The 21,553-nt window shown below is 35.5% G+C and overlaps 1 protein-coding gene across 1 annotated transcript; it reads right to left on the reverse strand.

Annotated features, from left to right (window-relative positions):
* Window positions 1–146: 146 nt before the first annotated feature.
* On the reverse strand, window positions 147–20,433 carry LOC138326769 (carbonyl reductase [NADPH] 1-like). Its single transcript, XM_069272776.1, has 7 exons — window positions 19,869–20,433; window positions 19,391–19,472; window positions 14,295–14,473; window positions 13,272–13,517; window positions 11,253–11,326; window positions 2,157–2,194; window positions 147–385 (listed from the first exon to the last, which is right to left on the reverse strand). Exons 1-7 carry the CDS (start codon window positions 19,899–19,901, stop codon window positions 288–290), a joined length of 750 nt encoding a protein of 249 aa, XP_069128877.1. The 5' UTR covers window positions 19,902–20,433; the 3' UTR covers window positions 147–287.
* Between the last annotated feature and the right edge of the window lie 1,120 nt (window positions 20,434–21,553).

The following is a 21,553-nucleotide window of genomic DNA, read 5'->3' on the forward strand; positions in this document are numbered from 1 at the left end:
CATAGTCGTGTGGTCATCGAGAGACACATTTAACACAGTCGTGTCCTCATCGAGAGACACATTCAACACATGTACAGTCGTGTGGTTATCTAGAGACACATTCAACACAGTCGTGAGGTTATCGAGAGACACATTCAACACAGTCGTGTGGTTAAAAGGGTTTACTCCTTTACAAAATCAACAGCCACAAGGAGAGAAAGCTATATATATATCATGTAGCAAAACAAAACAGCTTTGTCCAATTGTTAGTTTCATGTCAGTTGCGTATTTACATAATATCCAGTATTTTATTCCCATTTGCCAATTTTCCTATCGGAGACGTAATCACCTTTGGGACTAAGAGTGTTTCGGGGTAACATCGCCAGGTAGACGGGGGTATCCGCACCTACAACACAAAAGGTTTTAACTAAAATCACGCTTAGACGACTTTTGATTACAATATGCGATGGGTTATTGCTCTTAAAACCTGCTGTCAAGCCTTTTGTTAATTATAAACGTAGAAGAGATATTTTGATTAACATACTATTATATGGAGTGTTTTAAACATCCCTTCTAGCCTTTTGTTAACCATATAGTGAGGGATATTCTAAACCTCCCTCCAAGCCTTTTGTTAGCCATATAGTGAGGGATATTTTAAATCTCCCTTCAAGCCTTTTGTTAACCATATAGTAAGGGATATTTTAAACCTCGCTCAAAGTCTTTTGTTAATTATACAGTAAGGAATATTTTAAACCTACCTTCAAGCCTATTATTAGTGAGGGATATTTTAAACCTCCCTCCAAGCCTATTATTAGCCATATAGTGAGGGATATTTTAAATCTCCCTTCAAGCCTTTTGGTAACCATAAAGTAAGGGATATTTTAAACCTAAGGGATATTTTAAACCTCGCTCAAAGCATTTTGTTAGCCATGTAGTTAGGGATATTTTAAACCTACCTTCAAGCCTTTTGTTAACCATATAGTAAGGGATAGTAAAACCTACCTCAAGCCTTTTGTTAACCATATAATGAGGGATATTTTAAACCTCCCTTCAAGACTTTTGTTAACCATATAGTGAGGGATAGTTTAAACCCGCATCCAAACGCTTTGTTAACCATATAGTGAGGGATATTTTAAACCTCCCTTCAAGACTTTTTTAACCAAATAGTGAGGGATAGTTTAAACCTACCTTCAAGCCTTTTGTTAACCATATAGTGAGGGATAGTTTAAACCTACCTTCAAGCCTTTTGTTAACCATATAGTGAGGGATAGTTTAAACCTACCTTCAAGCCTTTTGTTAACCATATAGTGAGGGATAGTTTAAACCTACCTTCAAGCCTTTTGTTAACCATATATTGGGGGATATTTTAAACCTACCTTCGAGCCTTTTGATTACAATGTACGAAGGGTTATTTTACACCTCCCTTCAAGACTTTTGTTAACCATATATTGAGGGATATTTTAAACCTACCTTCAAGCCTTTTGTTAGCCATATAGTGAGAGATATTTCAAATTTAACTTCAAGCCTTTTGTTAATCATATAGTGCGGGATATTTTAAACCTACCTTCAAGCCTTTTGATTACCATATACGGAGTGGTATTTTAAACCTACCTTTAGCCTTTTGTTAACCATATAGTGAGGGATATTTTAAACCTACCTTCGAGCCTTTTGATTACAATGTACGAAGGGCTATTTTAAACCTACCTTCAAGACTGTTTTGATTACCATATACGAAGAGCTATTTAAACCTCCCTTCAAGCCTTTTGTTAACCATATATTGAGGGATATTTTAAACCTACCTTCAAGACTTTTGATTACCATATACGGAAGAATATTTTAAACCTACCTTCGAGCCTTTTGATTACCATATACGGAGGAATATCTTAAAGCTACCTTCAAGCCTTTTGTTTTAGCCAAATAGTGAGGAATATTTTAAACCTTCCTTAAAGCCTTTTGATTACCATCTACGGGGGTATTTTAAACCTACCTTCGAGCCTTTTGATTACAATGTACGAAGGGCTATTCTAAACCTACGTTCAAGACTGTTTTGATAACCATATGCGAAGGGTTATTTTAAACCTCCCTTCAAGCCTTTTGATTACCATACACGGAGGGTTATTTTAAACCTACCTTCAAGACTTCTGATTACCATAAATGGCGGGTTATCTTAAACCTACCTTGGTCTATAGTTTTAGTAGTAAAACCTACCTCAAGCCTTTTGTTAACCAATAAATGAGGGATATTTTTAAACCTCCCTTCAAGACTTTTGTTAACCATATAGTGAGGGATAGTTTAAACCCCGCATCCAAACTCTTTGTTAACCATATAGTGAGGGATATTTTTAAACCTCCCTTCAAGACTTTTTTAACCAAATAGTGAGGGATAGTTTAAAACCTACCTTCAAGCCTTTTTGTTAACCATATAGTGAGGGATAGTTTAAACCTACCTTCAAGCCTTTTGTTAACCATATAGTGAGGGATAGTTTAAACCTACCTTCAAGCCTTTGTTAACCATATATTGGGGGGATATTTTAAACCTACCTTCGAGCCTTTTGATTACAATGTACGAAGGGTTATTTTACACCTCCCTTCAAGACTTTTGTTTAACCATATATTGAGGGATATTTTAAACCTACCTTCAAGCCTTTTGTTAGCCATATAAGTGAGAGATATTTCAAATTTAACTTCAAGCCTTTTGTTAATCATATAGTGCGGGATATTTTTAAACCTACCTTCAAGCCTTTTGATTACCATAAACGGAAGTGGTATTTTAAACCTACCTTTAGCTTTTGTTAACCATATAGTGAGGGATATTTTAAAACCTAACTTCGAGCCTTTTGATTACGATACTTAGCAACAATATAAAACACCGTTGATTATCTGTAGCCAAATACAATAATAATGGTTATTTATAACAACCTTTTATTCCAGATATTATTTTTTACTTTTCTTTTCTTGACACTGATATTAATTTAAAAACATGGATAAGAGTTTGGGATACCATTGAGGGAATATTTATAAAGTATTTACATGGGACACTTGATTAAAATATCACAGTGTACTCTACTACTTACATTTACTGGGGACACACTTGATAATAACGATCACAGTTTACTGGAGACACTTGATAATAACGATCACAGTTTACTAGGGACACTTGATAATAACGATAACAGTTTACTGGAGACACTTGATAATAACGATCACAGTTTACTGGGGACACTTGATAATAACGATCACAGTTTACTGGAGACACTTGATAATAACGATCACAGTTTACTGGGGACACTTGATAATAACGATCACAGTTTACTGGGGACACTTGATAATAACGATCACAGTTTACTGGGGACACTTGATAATAACGATCACAGTTTACTGGGGGACACTTGATAATAACGATCACAGTTTTACTGGGGACACTTGATAATAACGATCACAGTTTACTGGAGACACTTGATAATAACGATCACAGTTTACTGGGGACACTTGATAATAACGATCACAGTTTTACTGGGACACTTGATAATAACGATCACAGTTTACTGGGGACATTTGATAATAACGATCACAGTTTACAGGGGACACTTGATAATAACGATCACAGTTTACTGGGGACACTTGATAATAACGATCACAGTTTACTGGAGACACTTGATAATAACGATCACAGTTTACTAGAGACACTTGATAATAACGATCACAGTTTACTGGGGACACTTGATAATAACGATCACAGTTTACTGGGGACACTTGATAATAACGATCACAGTTTACTGGGGACACTTGATAATAACGATCACAGTTTACTAGGGACACTTGATAATAACGATCACAGTTTACTGGGGGACACTTGATAATAACGATCACAGTTTACTGGAGACACTTGATAATAACGATCACAGTTTACTGGGGACACTTGATAATAACGATCACAGTTTACTGGAGACACTTGATAATAACGATCACAGTTTACTGGGGACACTTGATAATAACGATCACAGTTTACTAGGGACACTTGATAATAACGACACTTGATAATAACGATCACAGTTTACTGGGGACACTTGATAATAACGATCACAGTTTACTGGGGACACTTGATAATAACGATCACAGTTTACTGGGGACACTTGATAATAACGATCACAGTTTACTGGGGATTTACACTTGATAATAACGATCACAGTTTACTGGGACACTTGATAATAACGATCACAGTTTACTGGGGACACTTGATAATAACGATCACAGTTTACTGGGACACTTGAAACGATAAGTTTACTGACACTTGATACAGATTTTACTGGAGACATTTGATAATAACGATAGTTTACTGGGGAACGATAATAACATAAACAGTTTACTGGGGACACTTGATAATAACGATCACAGACACACTTGATAACGATCACAGTTTACTGGGGAACTTGATAACGATCACAGTTTTACTGGGGACACTTGATTAACTGGGGACACTTGATAATAACGATCACAGTTTACTGGGGACACTGATAATGATCACAGTTTACTGGGGACACTTGATAATAACGACACAGTTTACTGGGGACACTTGATAATAACGATCACAGTTTACTGAAGAGACACTTGATAATAACGATCACAGTTTACTGGGGACACTTGATAATAACGATCACAGTTTACTGGGGACACTTGATAATAACGATCACAGTTTACTGGGGACACTTGATAATAACGATCACAGTTTACTGGGGGACACTTGATAATAACGATCACAGTTTACTGGAGACACTTGATAATAACGATCACAGTTTACTGGGGACACTTGATAATAACGATCACAGTTTACTGGAGACACTTGATAATAACGATCACAGTTTACTGGGGACACTTGATAATAACGATAACAGTTTACTGGGGACACTTGATAATAACGATCACTGTTTACTGGGGGACACTTGATAATAACGATAACAGTTTACTGGGGACACTTGATAATAACGATCACAGTTTACTGGGGACACTTGATAATAACGATCACAGTTTACTGGGGGACACTTGATAATAACGATCACAGTTTACTGGGGACACTTGATAATAACGATCACAGTTTACTAGGGACACTTGATAATAACGATAACAGTTTACTGGGACACTTGATAATGATAATGGGAACTTGATAATAACACAGTTTACTGGGGACACTTGATAATAACGACGTTTACTGGGACACTTGATAATAACGATCACAGTTTACTGGGGACACTTGATAATAACGATCACAGTTTACTGGGGACACTTGATAATAACGATCACAGTTTACTGGGGACACTTGATAATAACGATAACAGTTTACTGGGGACACTTGATAATAACGATCACAGTTTACTGGGGACACTTGATAATAACGATAACAGTTTACTGGGGACACTTGATAATAACGATTACAGTTTACTGGGGACACTTGATAATAACGATCACAGTTTACTGGGGACACTTGATAATAACGATAACAGTTTACTGGGGGACACTTGATAATAACGATCACAGTTTACTGGAGACACTTGATAATAACGATCACAGTTTACTGGGGACACTTGATAATAACGATCACAGTTTACTGGGGACACTTGATAATAACGATCACAGTTTACTGGGGACACTTGATAATAACGATCACAGTTTACTGGGGACACTTGATAATAACGATCACAGTTTACTGGGGACACTTGATAATAACGATCACAGTTTACTGGGGACACTTGATAATAACGATCACAGTTTACTGGGGACACTTGATAATAACGATAACAGTTTACTGGGGACACTTGATAATAACGATCACAGTTTACTGGGGACACTTGATAATAACGATCACAGTTTACTGGAGACACTTGATAATAACGATCACAGTTTACTGGGGACACTTGATAATAACGATCACAGTTACTGGTTTATAATAAGACACAGTTTTGTTGATAATAACGATCACAGTTTACTGGGGACACTTGATAATAACGATCACAGTTTACTGGGGACACTTGATAATAACGATCACAGTTTACTAGGGACACTTGATAATAACGATCACAGTTTACTGGGGGACACTTGATAATAACGATCACAGTTTACTGGAGACACTTGATAATAACGATCACAGTTTACTGGGACACTTGATAATAACGATCACAGTTTACTGGGGACACTTGATAATAACGATAACAGTTTACTGGGGACACTTGATAATAACGATCACAGTTTACTGGGGACACTTGATAATAACGATCACAGTTTACTGGGGACACTTGATAATAACGATCACAGTTTACTGGGGACACTTGATAATAACGATCACAGTTTACTGGGGACACTTGATAATAACGATCACAGTTTACTTGGGACACTTGATTATAACGATTACAGTTTACTTGGGACACTTGATAATAACGATCACAGTTAACTGGAGACACTTGATAATAACGATCACAGTTTACTGGGGACACTTGATAATAACGATCACAGTTTACTGGGGACACTTGATAATAACGATCACAGTTTACTGGGGACACTTGATAATAACGATCACAGTTTACTGGGGGACACTTGATAATAACGATAACAGTTTACTGGGGACACTTGATAATAACGATCACAGTTTACTGGGGGACACTTGATAATAACGATAACAGTTTACTGGGGACACTTGATAATAACGATCACAGTTTACTGGGGACACTTGATAATAACGATCACAGTTTACTGGGGACACTTGATAATAACGATCACAGTTTACTGGAGACACTTGATAATAACGATCACAGTTTACTAGGGACACTTGATAATAACGATAACAGTTTACTGGGGGACACTTGATAATAACGATCACAGTTTACTGGGGACACTTGATAATAACGATCACAGTTTACTGGGGACACTTGATAATAACGATAACAGTTTACTGGGGACACTTGATAATAACGATCACAGTTTACTGGGGACACTTGATAATAACGATCACAGTTTACTGGGGACACTTGATAATAACGATCACAGTTTACTGGGGACACTTGATAATAACGATCACAGTTTACTGGAGACACTTGATAATAACGATCACAGTTTACTGGGGACACTTGATAATAACGATCACAGTTTACTGGGGACACTTGATAATAACGATAACAGTTTACAGGGGACACTTGATAATAACGATCACAGTTTACTGGGGACACTTGATAATAACGATCACAGTTTACTAGGGACACTTGATAATAACGATCACAGTTTACTGGGGACACTTGATAATAACGATCACAGTTTACTGGGGGACACTTGATAATAACGATCACAGTTTACTAGGGACACTTGATAATAACGATCACTGTTTACTGGGGGACACTTGATAATAACGATCACAGTTTACTGGAGACACTTGATAATAACGATCACAGTTTACTGGGGACACTTGATAATAACGATCACAGTTTACTGGGGACACTTGATAATAACGATCACAGTTTACTGGGGGACACTTGATAATAACGATCACAGTTTACAAGGGACATTTGATAATAACGATCACAGTTTACTGGGGGACACTTGATAATAACGATCACAGTTTACTGGAGACACTTGATAATAACGATAACAGTTTACTGGGGACACTTGATAATAACGATCACAGTTTACTGGGGACACTTGATAATAACGATCACAGTTTACTGGGGACACTTGATAATAACGATCACTGTTTACTGGGGGACACTTGATAATAATAATCACAGTTTTCTTGGAGACACTTGATAATAACGATCACAGTTTACTGGGGACACTTGATAATAACGATCACAGTTTACTGGGGACACTTGATAATAACGATCACAGTTTACTGGGGACACTTGATAATAACGATCACAGTTTACTGGGGGACACTTGATAATAACGATCACCGTTTACCGGGGGACACTTGATAATAACGACCACAGTTTACTGGAGACACTTGATAATAACGATCACAGTTTACTGGGGACACTTGATAATAACGATCACAGTTTACTGGGACACTTGATAATAACGATCACAGTTTACTGGGGACACTTGATAATAACGATAACAGTTTACTGGGGACACTTGATAATAACGATCACAGTTTACTGGGGACACTTGATAATAACGATCACAGTTTACTGGGGACACTTGATAATAACGATCACAGTTTACTGGGGACACTTGATAATAACGATCACAGTTTACTGGAGACATTTGATAATAACGATCACAGTTTACTGGGGACACTTGATAATAACGATCACAGTTTACTGGGGACACTTGATAATAACGATCACAGTTTACTGGGGACACTTGATAATAACGATCACAGTTTACTGGGGACACTTGATAATAACGATCACAGTTTACTGGAGACACTTGATAATAACGATCACAGTTTACTGGGGACACTTGATAATAACGATCACAGTTTACTGAAGACACTTGATAATAACGATAACAGTTTACTGGGACACTTGATAATAACGATCACAGTTTACTGGGGACACTTGATAATAACGATAACAGTTTACTGGGGACACTTGATAATAACGATCACAGTTTACTGGGGACACTTGATAATAACGATAACAGTTTACTGGGACACTTGATAATAACGATAACAGTTTACTGGGGACACTTGATAATAACGATCACAGTTTACTGGGGACACTTGATAATAACGATAACAGTTTACTGGGGACACTTGATAATAACGATCACAGTTTACTGGGACACTTGATAATAACGATCACAGTTTACTGGGGACACTTGATAATAACGATCACAGTTTACTGGGGACACTTGATAATAACGATCACAGTTTACTGGGGACACTTGATAATAACGATCACAGTTTACTGGGGACACTTGATAATAACGATCACAGTTTACTGGAGACACTTGATAATAACGATCACAGTTTACTGGGGACACTTGATAATAACGATCACAGTTTACTGGGGACACTTGATAATAACGATCACAGTTTACTGGGGGACACTTGATAATAACGATCACAGTTTACTGGGGACACTTGATAATAACGATCACAGTTTACTGGGGACACTTGATAATAACGATCACAGTTTACTGGGGACACTTGATAATAACGATCACAGTTTACTGGGGACACTTGATAATAACGATCACAGTTTACTGGGGACACTTGATAATAACGATCACAGTTTACTGGGGGACACTTGATAATAACGATCACAGTTTACTGGAGACACTTGATAATAACGATCACAGTTTACTGGGGACACTTGATAATAACGATCACAGTTTACTGGGGACACTTGATAATAACGATCACAGTTTACTGGGGACACTTGATAATAACGATCACAGTTTACTGGGGACACTTGATAATAACGATCACAGTTTACTGGGGACACTTGATAATAACGATCACAGTTTACTAGGGACACTTGATAATAACGATCACTGTTTACTGGGGGACACTTGATAATAACGATCACAGTTTACTGGAGACACTTGATAATAACGATCACAGTTTACTGGGGACACTTGATAATAACGATCACAGTTTACTGGGGACACTTGATAATAACGATCACAGTTTACTGGGGACACTTGATAATAACGATCACAGTTTACTAGGGACACTTGATAATAACGATCACTGTTTACTGGGGGACACTTGATAATAACGATCACAGTTTACTGGAGACACTTGATAATAACGATCACAGTTTACTGGAGACACTTGATAATAACGATCACAGTTTACTAGGGACACTTGATAATAACGATCACAGTTTACTGGGGACACTTGATAATAACGATAACAGTTTACTGGGGACACTTGATAATAACGATCACAGTTTACTGGGGACACTTGATAATAACGATAACAGTTTACTGGGGACACTTGATAATAACGATCACAGTTTACTGGGGACACTTGATAATAACGATCACATTTTACAGTTTACTGGGGACACTTGATAATAACGATCACAGTTTTACTGGGGACACTTGATAATAACGATCACAGTTTACTGGGGACACTTGATAATAACGATCACAGTTTACTGGGGACACTTGATAATAACGATCACAGTTTACAGGGGACACTTGATAATAACGATAACAGTTTACTGGAGACACTTGATAATAACGATCACAGTTTACTGGGGACACTTGATAATAACGATCACAGTTTACTGGGGGACACTTGATAATAACGATAACAGTTTACTGGGGACACTTGATAATAACGATAACAGTTTACTGGGGACACTTGATAATAACGATCACAGTTTACTGGAGACACTTGATAATAACGATCACAGTTTACTGGAGACACTTGATAATAACGATTCACAGTTTACTGGGGGACACTTGACACTTAATAATAACGATCACAGTTTACTGGGGACACTTGATAATAACGATCACAGTTTACTGGGGACACTTGATAATAACGATCACAGTTTACTAGGGACACTTGATAATAACGATCACAGTTTACTGGGGACACTTGATAATAACGATAACAGTTTACTGGGGACACTTGATAATAACGATCACAGTTTACTGGGGGACACTTGATAATAACGATCACAGTTTTACAGTGATAATAACGATAACAGGGGACACTTGATAATAACGATCACAGTTTACTGGGAGACACTTGATAATAACGATAACAGTTTACTGGGGACACTTGATAATAACGATCACAGTTTACTGGGGACACTTGATAATAACGATCACAGTTTACTGGGGGACACTTGATAATAACGATCACAGTTTACTATGGGGACACTTGATAATAACGATCACAGTTTACTGGGACATTTGATAATAACGATAACAGTTTACTGGAGACACTTGATAATAACGATCACAGTTTACTGGAGACACTTGATAATAACGATAAAACAGTTTACTGGAGACACTTGATAATAACGATCACAGTTTTACTGGGGACACTTGATAATAACGATCACAGTTTACAGGGGACACTTGATAATAACGATCACAGTTTACTGGGGGACACTTGATAATAACGATCACAGTTTACTGGACACTTGATAATAACGATCACAGTTTACTGGGGACACTTGATAATAACGATCACAGTTTACTGGGGGGGGACACTTGATAATAACGATCACAGTTTACATTGGGACACTTGATAATAACGATCACAGTTTTACTAGGGACACTTGATAATAACGATCACAGTTTACTGGGACACTTGATAATTACGATAACAGTTTACTAGGGGACACTTGATAATAACGATCACAGTTTACTGGGACACTTGATAACCGTTTCCCAATCTGTGGGTATACATGTGAAAGGTCATCAACTACATCTCTAACGTGTCCCACTCTGTGGGTATACATGTGAAAGGTCATCAACTACATCTCTAACGTGTCCCACTCTGTGGGTATACATGTGAAAGGTCATCAACTACATCTCTAACGTGTCCCACTCTGTGGGTATACATGTGAAAGGTCATCAACTACATCTCTAACGTGTCCCACTCTGTGGGTATACATGTGAAAGGTCATCAACTACATATCTAACGTGTCCCACTCTGTGGGTATACATGTGAAAGGTCATCAACTACATCTCTAACGTGTCCCACTCTGTGGGTATACATGTGAAAGGTAATCAACTACATATCTATTGTGTCCCACTCTGTGGGTATACATGTGAAAGGTAATCAACTACATATCTATTGTGTCCCACTCTGTGGGTATACATGTGAAAGGTCATCACTACATATCTAACGCGTCCCACTCTGTGGGTATACATGTGAAAGGTCATCAATTACATCTCTAACGTGTCCCACTCTGTGGGTATACATGTGAAAGGTCATCAACTACATCTCTAACGTGTCCCACTCTGTGGGTATACATGTGAAAGGTCATCAACTACATCTCTAACGTGTCCCACTCTGTGGGTATACATGTGAAAGGTCATCAACTACATTTATCGTATAGGTCCCACTCTAACGTGTGGTATACATGTGAAAGGTCATCAACTACATATCTATTGTGTCCCACTCTGTGGGTATACATGTGAAAGGTAATCAACTACATATCTATTGTGTCCCACTCTGTGGGTATACATGTGAAAGGTCATCAACTACATATCTATGTGTCCCACTCTGTGGGTATACATGTGAAAGGTCATCACTACATCTCTAACGTTTCCCACTCTGTGGGTATACATGTGAAAGGTCATCAACTACATATCTATTGTGTCCCACTCTGTGGGTATACATGTGAAAGGTCATCAACTACATCTCTAACGTGTTCCCACTCTGTGGGTATACATGTGAAAGGTAATCATGAGTATCAACTACATCTCTAACGTGTCCCACTCTGTGGGTATACATGTGAAAGGTAATCAACTACATATCTAATTGTGTCCCACTCTGTGGGTATACATGTGAAAGGTCATCAACTACATATCTATTGTGTCCCACTCTGTGAAAGGTATACATGTGAAAGGTAAATCAACTACAATATCTCTAACGCGTCCCACTCTGTGGGTATACATGTGAAAGGTCATCACTACATATCTATTGTGTCCCACTCTGTGGGTATACATGTGAAAGGTCATCAGTACATATCTAATTGTGCCCCACTCTGTGGGTATACATGTGAAAGGTCATCAGTCACATATCTATTGTGTCCCACTCTCTGTGGGTATACATGTGAAAGGTCATCAACTACATATCTATTGTGTCCCACTCTGTGGGTATACATGTGAAAGGTCATCACTACATATCTAACATGTCCCCACAAAGAGTTTACCTGCTGCTACTTTCTCCCTCAAGAGCCAACTACACCTATAATATGGTCCATTACCAAGTTCTATCTTGGACACAGAAATATTTAATAACAAAATGTTGCCGTCAAATTATGCAAATCATGACTAGTTTACATTTCTATGAACACATATTAATACAGCCATGTGCTATAGATTCACTTTTGTAAGGAATCATGGGTATTTAATGGTATAAAAAAATTCAATAATTAACTATTTGGTTATTTCCACAGTAATTGACAACTCATTCATAACATATAGTCCCTACATATAACTATAAAATTTGCAACTAGGTTCATGTATTCCAGCCCTGTCCAATCACCATAAGCTTCCGGAAATCAAGGGAAATAATTCTAATAAAATTATAGTACAATCATTTGCCTATTGAATAATGTTTAATTTTTATAAATCAAATCTTTAGTCTTTTATATTATTTTTTCTAACAAACAATTGAATTAATTCAACCATGTTAATAAAGAATTTCGCATTTGAAGTAAAAATATGGCACCCATGGATGGCAACTTCAGTGAAAGACCACACCCAATAAAATACAATATGAACATTCAATGATAGATACCTTGCATGTGGTCGCAGTATAGGAAATAATACTTCACACACGTTCAAGGTTCCCGTGAAGTTGGTTCCTACAGTAACCTCTGCCTGCTCCCCGAACGGAGCATCAGATGAAACCTTGAACAAAATACATAGTAAGTTAGTATATTCGTCATATAGACAAAAACAGATTTTGTATGTCAGAAGATGTTAATAGCGTTCAACAATGTTATTTTGGCGATTTTTAAGCGATTTAATACGGGTGAAGCACGAAGCGCGAAACACTTCTAAGATGACACATTCCTGAAAGCATAGGAAATACGCCAATGGTCAACATTCAGGCCTACACACTAGCTGACAAGCAAAGGTTTAGGGGGGCCATATTGGATTCAAATGGGAATGATGGGTAAAAAAACCACAATGGACAGATATTCTGGTTTTGGTCAGATGATTATGCTGGAAGCTGGTAGGGAGAATTAATTATTGAACACCACCCAAAAATATACCACTTTTCCAAAATATTGAAAAATTATAATAATAATAATAAAAAAAAAGAAAAAAAAAAGACTCTTGAAATGGATTTAGAACAACCTGCAACAGATGGCAACGATCATTGTATTAACCAAAAGGAATTCAAATAAACCAGTCAATAAACAATCTAATCGTCCCAATATAAAATCTAACCACAGGCGCTTGCAGATTGTGATATAAAGTTTGTGTATAAAGTATAACAGAATAGGGCTTCTGGTTAGCTCTATAGACCAATGCTGGTAACCTTACTTACTAAAAACCACATTTATTCTATATAACTTTTTACAAAATGTACATAGTTACAGTTATATTTCAAGGAGGTTACAAAACATTTAGACTAAGACCTAAATCATATAGGTGAAATATCAAACACAGAATATATACCTTGTAGGCCATGCCAGCATTGTTTACAAGGACGTCTAGTCCACCATACGTTGTCTGTAGAAATGTCTTTAATGCAGTGATCGTTTCTGGCTTAGTGATATCCAAAATGTGAAATTTAGGGGACAGTCCCTCTTTTTTAAGATCTTCTACAGCTTTCAGACCGAGTTTTTCATTTCTTGCTGAGGAATATAGCAAAACAAATTACAAGGCATACCAGAAAGCCGTGGTACATACAGGTGTATCTCTGTTTATATCTTTATTTCTGGTGCATATAACTATTTTTATATAACGACTTTTGATTGTTTTGTAATCTTATATTCGATAGGACATAGTTCCGAAAGTTATACAATTATAAGCTTACCGTAACGTACAGGTAATTGTGTATACTGAGACGTCACCTAGATATTATTTGGCATTATAAATAAACTACCGTAACGTACACGTTATTGTGTATACTGAAATGTCACTTAGATATTATTTGGCATTATATATAAACTTACCGTAACGTACACGTTATTGTGTATACTGAAATGTCACTTAGATATTATTTGGCATTATAAATAAACTTACCGTAACGTACACGTTATTGTGTATACTGAAATGTCACTTAGATATTATTTGGCATTATATATAAACTTACCGTAACGTACACGTTATTGTGTATACTGAAATGTCACTTAGATATTATTTGGCATTATAAATAAAGACTTACGTAACGTACACGTTATTGTGTATACTGAAATGTCACTTAGATATTATTTGGCATTATATATAAACTTACCGTAACGTACACGTTATTGTGTATACTGAAATGTCACTTAGATATTATTTGGCATTATAATATAAAACTTACCGTAACGTACACGTTATTGTGTATACTGAAATGTCACTTAGATATTATTCGGCATTATATATAAGCTTACCGTAACGTACACGTTATTGTGTATACTGAAATGTCACTTAGATATTATTTGGCATTATATAAAGCTTACCGTAAAGTACACGTTATGTGTATACTGAAATGTCACTTAGATATTATTTGGCATTATATATAACTTACCGTAACGTACACGTTATTGTGTATACTGAAATGTCACTTAGATATTATTTGGCATTATAAATAAAACGTTATTGTGTATTACCGCATTATTATAAACCGTAACATACACGTTATTGTGTATACTGAAATGTCACTTAGATATTATTTGGCATTATATATAAACTTACCGTAACGTACACGTTATTGTGTATACTGAAATGTCACTTAGATATTATTTGGCATTATATATAAACTTACCGTAACGTACACGTTATTGTGTATACTGAAATGTCACTTAGATATTATTTGGCATATATATATAAACTTACCTGTTAAATGTACAGTACGTACACGTTATTGTGTATACTGAAATGTCACTTAGATATTATTTGGCATTATATATAAACTTACCTGTTAAATAGACACAGCCTTATGTGTATACTGAAATGTCACTAGATATTATTTGGCATTATATATAAACTTACCTGTTAAATAGACATCAGCCTTATGTGTATACTGAAATGTCACCTAGATATTATTTGGCATTATATATAAACTTACCTGTTAAATAGACATCAGCCTTATGTGTATACTGAAATGTCACCTAGATATTATTTGGCATTATATATAAACTTACCTGTTAAATAGACATCAGCCTTATGTGTATACTGAAATGTCACTTAGATATTATTTGGCATTATATAAACTTACCGTAACGTACACGTAATTGTGTATACTGAAATGTCACCTAGATATTATTTGGCATTATAAATAAACTTACCTTAGATATTATTTGGCATTATAAATAAAGTTACCGTAACGTACACGTTATTGTGTATACTGAAATGTCACCTAGATATTATTTGGCATTATATATAAACTTACCTGTTAAATAGACATCACCCTTATGTGTATACTGAAATGTCACCTAGATGTTATTTGGCATTAATGTGGCACCCTGTTATCTTTGGTTATTTTAATTGTGCTGTTTTATTTTATGGGTTATATTTGTGCTGTTCGTATCCCATGTTGTGTTGATGTGTTCGTTGCTCATGTAAACGTTCTGTACTCGTTGTGTGGTTGTCACGTTGTGCGTATCCTATATATGCTGTGTTACAGGTAGCCGTCAGTTATGTACGTACTTTGTATGTGTGATTCGTGAGTGTCCGGTGAGAAAGCTCGGATGATATAAATATGATTAATAAACTGGTTTGACTGATGACAGACAGAATAGGACATGCGCACTGCTCTACTTCTTTCTTTCTATCCTATTTTGTGGCGCTCTTTCCCCCACTATCATTCTGGACATTGGTCAGGGACGACGTCATTTAGCATTTATTACCAGATATATGCCTTTTCATAATATACGTCCTGGGCACCACATGCCAAGTGAGTACAATGAAATTGTTATTCTAAATTATTATTATTTATTGCTCATTTTCTACTTGGTTAGATTTGATTGCTATTTAAAATCAATATTTATTGTATCGGTATAGGTTCGTCCCGCGGATGTTCCATTCTAATATATATACATATGTATTCATTTATAATTTTAATTAAACATAAACTTAAATAGTTTTATTATCGAATATGTGTTAAATGTATTCTAAGCTGTGAATGTATTTCCCGTAACTATTTTAAAGTACGTGCCGTTGTTGTAAAGTTTGATGTGTACATGTATATTGAAGATAGCTATTGTTTGGTTACAGGGAGTTGTCTTTATTCCTATTTCTGACAATGTGAATAAACATGTCATGAAACAAAGTCAGTGCCGTTACTTGTCCTTCGGCCAAGACCCATTCCGAATTCCGACTCTGTTACATTAAACTTACCTGTTAAATAGACATCACCCTGATGTGTATACTGAAATGTCACCTAGATATTATTTGGCATTATATATAAACTTACCTGTTAAATAGACATCACCCTTATGTGTATACTGAAATGTCACCTAGATATTATTTGGCATTATATATAAACTTACCTGTTAAATAGACATCACCCTTATGTGTATACTGAAATGTCACCTAGATATTATTTGGCATTAAACTTACCTGTTAAATAGACATCAGCTTTATGTGTATACTGAAATGTCACCTATATATTATTTGGCATTAAGCTTAGCTGTTAAATAGACGTAACGTACACGTTATTGTGTATACTGAAATGTCACTTAGATATTATTTGGCATTATATATAAACTTACCTGTTAAATAGACATCACCCTTATGTGTATACTGAAATGTCACCTAGATATTATTTGGCATTAAACTTACCTGTTAAATAGACATCAGCCTTATGTGTATACTGAAATGTCACCTAGATATTATTTGGCATTAAACTTACCTGTTAAATAGACATCAGCCTTATGTGTATACTGAAATGTCACCTATATATTATTTGGCATTAAACTTACCTGTTAAATAGACATCAGCCTTATGTGTATACTGAAATGTCACCTATATATTATTTGGCATAAGCTTACCTGTTAAATAGACATCACCCTTATGTGTATACTGAAATGTCACCTAGATATTATTTGGCATTATATATAAACTTACCTGTTAAAAAGACATCAGCCTTATGTGTATACTGAAATGTCACCTAGATATCATTTGGCATTAAACTTACCTGTTAAATAGACATCAGCCTTATGTGTATACTGAAATGTCACCTATATATTATTTGGCATTAAGCTTACCTGTTAAATAGACATCAGCCTTATGTGTATACTGAAATGTCACCTATATATTATTTGGCATAAGCTTACCTGTTAAATAGACATCACCCTTATGTGTATACTGAAATGTCACCTAGATATTATTTGGCATTATATATAAACTTACCTGTTAAATAGACATCAGCCTTATGTGTATACTGAAATGTCACCTAGATATTATTTGGCATTATATATAAACTTACCTGTTAAATAGACATCAGCCTTATGTGTATACTGAAATGTCACCTAGATATTATTTGGCATTATATATAAACTTACCTGTTAAATAGACATCAGCCTTATGTGTATACTGAAATGTCACCTAGATATTATTTGGCATTATATATAAACTTACCTGTTAAATAGACATCAGCCTTATGTGTATACTGAAATGTCACCTAGATATTATTTGGCATTATATATAAACTTACCTGTTAAATAGACATCAGCCTTATGTGTATACTGAAATGTCACCTAGATGTTTTTTGGCATTATATATAAACTTACCTGTTAAATAGACATCAGCCTTATGTGTATACTGAAATGTCACCGAGATATTATTTGGCATTATATATAAACTTACCTGTTAAATAGACATCAGCCTTATGTGTATACTGAAATGTCACCTAGATGTTATTTGGCATTATATATAATCTTACCTGTTAAATACACATCAGCCTTATGTGTATACTGAAATGTCACCTAGATATTATTTGGCATTATATATAAACTTACCTGTTAAATAGACATCAGCCTTATGTGTATACTGAAATGTCACCTAGATATTATTTGGCATTATATATAAACTTACCTGTTAAATAGACATCAGCCATTATGTGTATACTGAAATATCACCTAGATATTATTTGGCATTATATATAAACTTACCTGTTAAATAGACATCAGCCTTATGTGTATACTGAAATGTCACCTAGATATTATTTGGCATTATATATAAACTTACCTTTTAAATAGACATCAGCCTTATGTGTATACTGAAATGTCACCGAGATATTATTTGGCATTATATATAAACTGACCTGTTAAATAGACATCAGCCTTATGTGTATACTGAAATGTCACCTAGATATTATTTGGCATTATATATAAACTTACCTGTTAAATAGACATCAGCCTTATGTGTATACTGAAATGTCACCTAGATATTATTTGGCATTAAACTTACCTGTTAAATAGACATCAGCCTTATGTGTATACTGAAATGTCACCTAGATATTATTTGGCATTATATATAAACTTACCTGTTAAATAGACATCAGCCTTATGTGTATACTGAAATGTCACCTAGATATTATTTGGCATTATATATAAACTTACCTGTTAAATAGACATCACCTTTAAACTGTTTACACAGTCCTCGCACTACACCGAATCCAACACCTTTGTTAGCACCAGTTACCTTGATAAATTAAAAACATAACGCTGTAAGAGTTATCTCCCATTACACGTACACATGACACTTATTATTTCGTCTACTCAAAGTATACTTCCTTTTATTCCTGTAAAATAGCCAAGATAAAGGCATATAACACAAAACTTTGGCTGATCACTTTACGTTCGCAAGTGGTTACTTACTCGTATGTAATCAGTGCGGTGTTTTATTATCTACTACAATAAATTGTGGGTACTGGTTTAGCTGTTGTCCTACCAGGATGTAGTCGGCACTGTTGTAAACAATTCTTATATATATATATATGCTGTGGCTGTACTCTACGTTACACAGTATCGGGTATAACAGTAACACGACATAGTGCAACTACACAACAAAGTGTAACTACATGAATCATGTACTCACCACTGCTACCAGAGTATTAGTATTTCCACTCATCCTGTTGTGTTACGTTGTAATGACGGAGTTACCTCCCTTGGTACCAGACTGTTTAAAGATGCGCTCTCGTAAAAAAAAACATAAAAAAAATTGTTTTGGTTAGATTTATATCGCCAAAATGAACACAAATAGTCTCCTTAAAAATAAAACTCTCATCAGTAAACGGTGTATTAAGGAGAAAGTCGACTATAGTCGTAAACGTTACTGTAATATAGTCACCAGACATATAGGCTACATACATGTATGTATCATATTGCCATCCGTCTCGAGCAAAAACAGATTACCGTCACACAGTTAGACTGTTTCGGTAATAATCTATTGCCTAAACTATATATCAGATATTTCATTTTTGATTGACTCTCAAACAGAAAAAAATACTGTCATAGATTTACTTCTACTAGTCTACCTCTAAGATTTTATTTGAAACACATTTAAAATGATTTTCCCGATGCATTATTATCTTATGACGTTTTCTTGTCCTAAAGGAAACAATAGTTTGGTGTAAACAGTATACAGTTATTGAATGGGTATGAGGGAAATAGCACTTTTATTGTCCCCCGAGAGATAAACTATTTCCCGAGGCGAAGGGGGACAATAAAAGTGCTATTTCCCGAATAAACCCATTCAATGAGTGATTTATTATACCGTTGAGAAAAATGCTATAAAATATAATCCGTTGATATTTTCACTTGTTCCACATTCCATATAATCGATAGTGCCCAGTGATTTTTCTCGTATGAAGTCCTTTAAAATATTAACTGCTGTTTTAACAACTTGCTGTGTATTTCCACTGTCCCTATCGGTCAACAATTTTTCGAGAGATTCCTCGTCTAGGTTGATGAATCTGGAGACCATGTTGTAAACAAGTTGTCGTCTGCAGCGTCAAATCTAGATCACCTAAGCGCTTTGTGTTTTTTCGTTGGAAGTGAGATACAGTCAGAGAGGTTCCGAATGAAGTACTCCCAATGCGTTATCCAATCAAATTCATGATTAAGCAAAAGTCCGCGAAAATTTGAATGCAGGTAAATAGCTCATTTTCAGGTAAATAGTTCGAATGACTATTTACCCGGTAAATAGCGGTTTTAAACGACCGGATTACAATTGGATTTGAATAGCATTTCTATTCTCTACTCTTTCTATAGTGAAAAGGAAGCAAAGGTATGATAATTATTACTATACACATTGTATTGTTGGAGGTTTCCCTGAATGATAGACGAGAAAATGGTCACCACGGTATAAATATAGAGTAAAAACGCTTTATATTGTTACACTTGATAAACAAAGCGCATACCGTACACTTTTATACTGCTATACAACATTTGATAAACAAAGGGATCACATAACTTTACGCTTTTATACTGGCTATACAGTTATGGAAAACAAAGGGATCACTTCACGTATAACGCTTTACTACTGCTACAAAACATTATATGACAAAACAAAGGAACATAACTTACACTTTATACTGAACTAACATCATGATAAACAAAGGGACATAACTTACGCTTTATACTTGCCTACAACATTATATGAGTATACAAATGGGGACACTTCACTTACACAGCTTTATACTGCTACATTATGATAAACGAAAGGGACATCACCTACGCTTATACTGCTACAAGATAGACAAAGGACATAACTTACGCCTT

This window comes from Argopecten irradians, chromosome 7 (assembly GCF_041381155.1).
Source record: "Argopecten irradians isolate NY chromosome 7, Ai_NY, whole genome shotgun sequence".
Taxonomy (NCBI): Eukaryota; Metazoa; Mollusca; class Bivalvia; order Pectinida; family Pectinidae; genus Argopecten; species Argopecten irradians.

Bases quoted from the DNA above. Each gene is read 5' to 3' on its own strand.
- LOC138326769 (XM_069272776.1), bottom strand. From the start codon at position 19,901: ATGAGTGGAAATACTAATACTCTGGTAGCAGTG. The intron at 19,473-19,868 runs GTGAGTACATGA...TAATTTATCAAG, and splicing joins CTAATACTCTGGTAGCAGTG to GTAACTGGTGCTAACAAAGG. The intron at 13,518-14,294 runs GTATATATTCTG...ATTTTGTTCAAG, and splicing joins ATGCTGGCATGGCCTACAAG to GTTTCATCTGATGCTCCGTT.